The following is a 7,030-nucleotide window of genomic DNA, read 5'->3' as shown; positions in this document are numbered from 1 at the left end:
CATAGCGAACTATGTAGGCGCCCGTACATACACATAGCTAACTATGTAGGCGCCCGTACATACACATAGCTAATTATGTAGGCGCCCGTACATACACATAGCGAACTATGTAGGCGCCCGTACATACACATAGCTAACTATGTAGGCGCCCGTACATACACATAGCTAACTATGTAGGCGCCCATACATACACTAGCTAACTATGTAGGCGTCCGTACAAACGCATAGCTAACTACGTAGGCACCCCGTACATTATAACTGACATTTTGTGGACGACTCCGATGCAAACTGTAGTTGAACAGCGTCGAATAATCTATAGAGCATTAGGGAGTACGTGCCTGTGCGCTGAATACAGTAAACGCGTTAACGCGGCGTACGCATATGCTGTCGTTTTACCGCTAGCTAGTTCTGTGGCACTTGATTGGCTTTTATTGTAGCATGCTTGGTCTTTCGATCATGAAAGCGCAACTAAACTTCGAAGGGGTGATTTGCGATCCCGGTGTGCAAAGGCAAAGGCAAAGCGTAACGTCGTTTTATGAATTCGTAAAGAGCCACTCTGCGGACTGCTTTTTTTTCTTGAAAAATCATAATTTCATCTGCATTACTACTAATACGATCAAGTGCATCCTGAAGCCGAAACAAATATAAATAATGAGCGCCCAGGCTTACTCTGGAGAAAGTGTCTTGCCTTAAGAGGCCGCTCCGACGAATAACGCTAATGTAGTTTTTTTCTCGAATGTTTTGCCTCACAGATAGCTACCCCTCCCCGATGTGTTCGTTTCCATCCTGGATGACGTCATTGGGTAAGTGGCGGACGCTTCAAGGTCATGACGAGTTTATCGTCGGCAATGACGGTGGCATCGTGACGACATTTAACTCCCGTCACAGAGTCGAGCGCAGCGACCGATGCATCGAAGTACAGAGCCACAGCGATAACATGACAACGCTCGTTGCATTCACGATTAAAGGATGGTAAGCTTACATATGCGCTGAGTCGGGCGGATGTTCGTTTCAGACTGTTTTTTATCTTTCATGCGGCGGCTCTATTCAGTCGGTAATGAAACTTCCCCCCATCAACTTCGTTCTGATTTTCAAACGCGCCGACCTCACCGTAACAATGGCGTTTAAATTATATTTTAGTATACCGTACAGGTATTTTTGAATAATTAACTAAAATGAGGAATTTGAGGACGGTGGATGCAGTCGGTCTGCCGCCATGCTCGTAATGGCGCCGCCTGGCGACTAGAGCTGCCGCGTGCGCGCGGCCCGCATTCCCGTGTGTGTAGTAGCTATTCGTTAAGAATCACCTATGTTTTGTTCGCGTGCAGACGTAAGGAAATCGAAAGCCTGGCGCCGCACTAAACTATTTTACCTGTAACACGCTGCAGATAGCACGATGGTCTATTGATATTGCTGTAGACTCGTGCAATTAGGCATTCCGCATGAGGCAAGCGGCTTGACTGTTGTTTTTGTCATGTCGACCGAGAGATCAATCGGGAGTGTTTCATATCGGCGACAGTAAAGCCGCCGACAATCGATCAGCATAAAATCACTAATTGCATTGATTGATGTAATTGGATTTCCAAGTTTGGCGACCAGTTATGGCATGTCGGGAAGGCAGGCACGATAAAAATTCATGCGAGTATTTGCATGTTGCGTATATATATATATATATATATACATGAGCTGATTCATCCTGGAAAACATACGTATACAAATAGGAAACTCTAGAGGCGCGCGATCAATAGTAAATAGATGAATGTATGTAATGTACACAAAATGTATCAATAATTACGAGAAAAAGAGATAAGGAGGCAGGAGATAGATAGATAGATAGATAGATAGATAGATAGATAGATAGATAGATAGATAGATAGATAGATAGATAGAGAGAGAGAGAGAGCGCGCGAGAGACAGAGCGAGATAGGGAGAGAGAAAGAAAGAGAGAGAGATAGATAGGGAGAGAGAGAGAGAGCGAGAGAGAGAAAGAGAGAGAGAGAGAGAGAGAGAGAGAGAGATGAGGGAGGGAGTGAGGTAGGGAAGGATAATTGAGACAGAAAGAACGAATTACCATTTATTTGCTTACTATCTTGCTAACTATGCTACTTATCATAAGAGGGTTTCTCGAATCAATTCGATCTCGAGGGAAACGGGGAAGGAAGAGAGAGATAGAGAAACGAGAGAGCAAAATATCAATATATATATATATATATATATATATATATATCAATATCAATATCAATATCCATAATATATATATAAGATATATATATTATATGGGAGAGAGAGAGAGAGAGAGAGAGAGAGAGTGTGCGAGCCGTGCATACAACTTGACTTGTACTCATTCCAGCCATCGCGGATACAAGTGCTACAAGATCCACAAGCGAGGTCAGCAGATTATTGAGATCGAGTCTGGATTCCTCGTTCATTCCGTCGAGGGCGCGTGCAAGGACGAAAACTTCGTGTCAAGGGACCATTTCGAGACTCTAGTGCCAGGTGCGTACGCGGGCGAGTCAGCCCTTATAGACCCCGCTCAATGATTAGATTCGTTACAGAAAATGGCGATAAAATGCTGCGAGTTTTGCTTCGCGCAGATCTTAATTACTAGATTGTCCGAGAACTTACCAGCTTGGGAGTGAGGATGCAACTTGTGGCAATCATAGGAGCGCTAATTTCAAAAACTGTAATTTGGTAGCGCGCATTTTCTCGTCCGTTTTTTGTGAGAAGCCAAACGTCGACGATCGCTTTTGCAACGCACACATGGGCAGTTTTTTAATTATTATTTATTGCTTTATTTATTTTTTACATATATTTCGTTAGCTACGCCACTGACCCCAGAGAGTTGCCCTCACGGAGGTCGCTATGAGATCATGGAGACGACCACAGACGTGATATGCAGTAACCGCAAGTCTACGGCCAGCTTCGGATGCGAGAACCAGAATGAAATCACCGTAGAACATCTCTGCGAAGGCAATAGCATCAATGACGTAGAGCTTCAAGTTGTAAAAGGTGCGCGTCATCGCCGCGTCTCTACTGCTGCAATAACTCGTCGCCTGGTCGTTAGACATACGTAACGCATTGACGCGTGAGTGCGTGCGTGCGTGCGTGCGTGATTGCGTATGAGTGTGTGTGTGTGTGTGTGTGTGTGTGTGTGCCTTTGCACATGTGTGTGCATGTGTGTGCACGAACTTGTGTACATGTGTGCGCGTGTGTATGTATGTGCGTGTATGTGCGTGTGTGCATGTGTACGTGTATGTGCGTGTGTGCATGTGTGCATGTGTGCGTGCGTGTGTGTATGTGTGTGTGTGTGTGTGTGTGTGTGTGTGTGCGTGCATGTGTGTGTGCGTGCGTGCTTGCGTGCGTGCGTGCGTCTGTGTGCGTCTGTGTGTGTCTGTGTGTGGGTGCGTCGGTGTGTGCATGCGTATTTGTGCGTGCGGGTGTGTGCGTGTGTGTGTGTGTGTGCGTGCGTGCTTGCGTGCGTGCGTGCGTGCGTGCGTCTGTGTGTGGGTGCGTCGGTGTGTGCATGCGTATTTGTGCGTGTGTGTGTGTGTGTGTGTGTGTGTGTGTGTGTGTGTGTGTGTGTGCGTATGCGTGTGTGTGTGCGCGCGTTCGTGCGCGCGTATAACGGAGAAAGGCAACGGTTGAATGAAATGAAACGAACGATAAGGAGGACGCAGAATGAATGAATGATAGCGAGACGAGATGATGAGTGAACTTGCGATGCTGACCTACATTGCGTTATTTCCCACTGCGTCCGCCTATTTATTATTTAAATCCTGCTGCGAATCACGCGAGCGTAGTGTTAACTCGCCACGTTCATTCACGCGATGGCAAGTATTGTCCGCTACTCAAATACGATAATAGCTCGAACATTCGCTGCGCTCTCGATTCCCTGGCGCGTCTAATGCAAACTGATGATGCAAACTAATTTTTTTCTCTGCTAAACAAAAGCCAAACATTTTAATCTTTAGATATCTACGACTGTCACGGCTACTGGGAAGAGGACGGTGTACATTATCTGGTCGCCAGTGATAAAAACTCCGCGACGATCTGCATGGTGAGTGTCGTGAAAACCCGTCGTGGCTCGAAATGCACATCGCATTATGAAATTAATGCAAACATGAAAAGCGGTTCTAACTTCTGCGGCGAGAAGATAAAAAACACGTTCTCAGTGTCGAGATCTGCAAAAATCACCAGCGGGTTCTATTGTCCAGCCTATTGTCCATCTATTGTCCATCTATTGTCCATCTATTGTCCAGCCTATTGTCCATCTATTGTCCAGGAGTTCTCCCAGCGCAGGTGCCGAGAAGGGAAGGAACCTCATGTTTGTGTGTTCCGTTGGTTTAGGTGTTCAGCCATGAAGACGGTGCAATGCGAATAGCGAATCACCTTACGTCTTGCGAGCGACCATCTACTCGTTACTTGGATAAAGTCACCGAATTCAGCGTCACGTCACTGGGTAAGTGCGCGTCTATTTACAAAATATTAAGAGTACATAATAGAATGTCTACTAGTACTCTAAGTCTATTATGTACTCTTAATAATATTACGACCGTCTCCTTAAAAATGATTTAGAAAGGGGATGGGAGCGAAACACGGGTGCACCATAGTCAGTAGTGATAGGGCCATTAGGGGTCTAAACGAAATCCTCTGTGCTTCTTTTATGCAGTAGCGCACGGCTGTAGCCAATGTGTAGACCGCACAAATTTGGTATTCGTCTATAATGTCCTATGTGAAAAATGGTTGTGTTTACAATTGAATCTTTAGAAGAGAAATAGTAGGACAATTTTTTCGTGCGTTTATTATAGCGAAACATGGCGTGCAGAAACAACCCAAAACATTTTAGTGAATTGGAAATATTCATTTTCGCTAAGGAGTTACGGTCCTCCTTGTGATGGAATTCTGCTTGATTTGTGGCACCGTCAGTGCTTGTGTAATTTCTGTCAGTTGCAGCTGGTTCGCAGGATTATTTCTATTTTCACTCTCACTTTCAGCGCGCAATCACCGATAAAAACGTTGGGGGTGGGGAATGGGGTCAACAGTAAATAGCAATTTGTCTTTTTTGGGTAATTTCTACATTCACTTTTCACTTTTAGCAGACAATTAACGATAAAACATTTAGGGTCGGGGTGTGGCGTGACGCGGGTAACCATTTTTGCTTTTCGTCTAACTATGCCTGTGTGTCATCTCTGGGATATGATGACAATATCCGCATGTTAAGCCGAGCCGAGCTTTAATTCGATCCCCGTTTCACCTGCCTGCGTCGGTAGCTCTAATCGCTGCGCGTTATCATTGCAGGTCAGTGTTATTCATCGTCCGCGGGTGGCTTCCCTGGGGGCGGAGGATGGCAAGCCTTGCTTCTCATCGTTGGCTCACTGCTCCTGACTGCTGCCAGCGCACGTCTATAGTGTCATCACACGGCAAAGCTCAGTAAAAAAATGCCATCCATTTTTTGGGAAAAAACGGAAAAGCCGTTGCTGAGGAGTGCGTTCTAGCACTTTGCGCGTGCGTGTAGAGCGTCGCTAGAAGCCCCCGTGCGTGCGTGTATGCGTGCGTGCGCGAGTGCGTGCGTGCGCGCGTGCGTGCGTGCGTGTGTATATTTGAGATTGCAAGACACTGTATTGTATACAACACCGCGCGGTGACCCTGCTCGATGTTAGCGCTAGCCACTACAATACGATGTACTGCGTTATAGAGGCGGATTGATAGCGGTCATTTTATCATGCTGTTCGTTGTAAGTGTCACATTCAACGTCTAACTCGCAACGAAGTCGTATTTTTTCCCGACGGGAAAGGGGGCATACGCAGGCACGAAGCGTTGCGCCCACGCCGCGGTCATCAGCAGGGAATTTGTATATTTTACAGTAGCGCGTAAGGCGGCACTCCTTCGTGAACTGGAAATGGCGCCCGTCTACCTGCGCCTACCTTAGTAGTAGTAGCGTAAGTCAGGAGTTTAACTTCTGGGAAATTCGTCATCAGTTCGGCACTTTACAGGGCTTCCATGAACTATCATTTTCCTGGTAGATATTTTGTTATTTGGAATAAGGAGTTGAATATTATTTTTTGCGCGAGCATGATTTTTTTGTCCGATTTAGCCACGAGGCAAGACTCTCTGCGTAGTAACATCGTTTTAAATTGCGCATGTATCTCAACAGTCCGAGGAAAACGAAGCACACCCAATTTAATGTAACATAACACGTAGCAATGTGAATACTGTCATTTAACGTATTGATATTTAATATAACGCGACAAAATGGGTGAGATACATATGAGATACATATGAGATACATATGAGATACATATGTACGTTGCTTCAAAATGTGGCACATTGTGGAAACGTATGCCGATGAACATTGCAACCATTTATAAAGATTAACACTGCTTAAACGCTAGTAGTTGGTTCACGCAGTAAAGAAACTGTAGACTGATGTGATATATGTCTGAGCATGCGCACATACTGTGATAAAAGAGGACCTTGTAAATAAGGATAGCAGAATGAGGATTATTGTGTCAGCTATTGTAATTGTAAATAAATGCTTCCTAACGAGTTTTCCATTAAATATATATCTATATTATTTGATCCCAATTATCTTGCATTGTATATAGTTACTTTGTAGTGCACCCATGGTACGTAGATCAATCATACGTCATATTACCAACACAAGATTTGTCATTTCATTAGCGACCTTTACGCACTATGCTGAATAAGATCAAATGGAGTAATAATGTAATAAATAATTACATAGTTAATAGCCATTTACTACTTTACCCATTATTAGATGCAGTTTCGGAAGATCACAATGAAGTGATCAACACGAATAACATACTCGTCACACGCATAATCTTCTCTACAACGTTCTCCCAATCTTTCTCTCTCCTTCTATCGCTCTATAGTTCCTCTCCCCCGCCTTTCTACATTTCGCTCGTTTTCTTTCTCTCCAACCATCTCGCTATCACCCTCTCTCTCTCTCTCTCTCCCCCTCTCTCTCTTTCTCTCTCTCTCTCTCTCTCTCTCTCTCTCTCTCTCTCTC

General features: G+C 44.9%; 1 protein-coding gene across 1 annotated transcript in view; it reads left to right on the top strand.

The window, feature by feature from the left end:
- The window catches only part of LOC106808439, a gene marked incomplete in the record, with an annotated part of 84,180 nt that extends 77,601 nt beyond the window's left edge, over positions 1 to 6,579 (top strand). The window contains 6 exon segments of the mRNA XM_014811163.1: positions 753 to 972; positions 2,351 to 2,496; positions 2,821 to 3,009; positions 3,972 to 4,057; positions 4,348 to 4,459; positions 5,299 to 6,579. Coding sequence (XP_014666649.1) covers positions 753 to 972; positions 2,351 to 2,496; positions 2,821 to 3,009; positions 3,972 to 4,057; positions 4,348 to 4,459; positions 5,299 to 5,408 — 863 coding nt within the window.
- Positions 6,580 to 7,030: the final 451 nt, after the last annotated feature.

Source organism: Priapulus caudatus, unplaced genomic scaffold (genome assembly GCF_000485595.1).
Source record: "Priapulus caudatus unplaced genomic scaffold, Priapulus_caudatus-5.0.1 Scaffold277, whole genome shotgun sequence".
Taxonomy (NCBI): Eukaryota; Metazoa; Priapulida; class Priapulimorpha; order Priapulimorphida; family Priapulidae; genus Priapulus; species Priapulus caudatus.
Note: the sequence above shows the minus strand (reverse complement) of the source record. Positions and strands in the feature narration are given on the sequence as shown.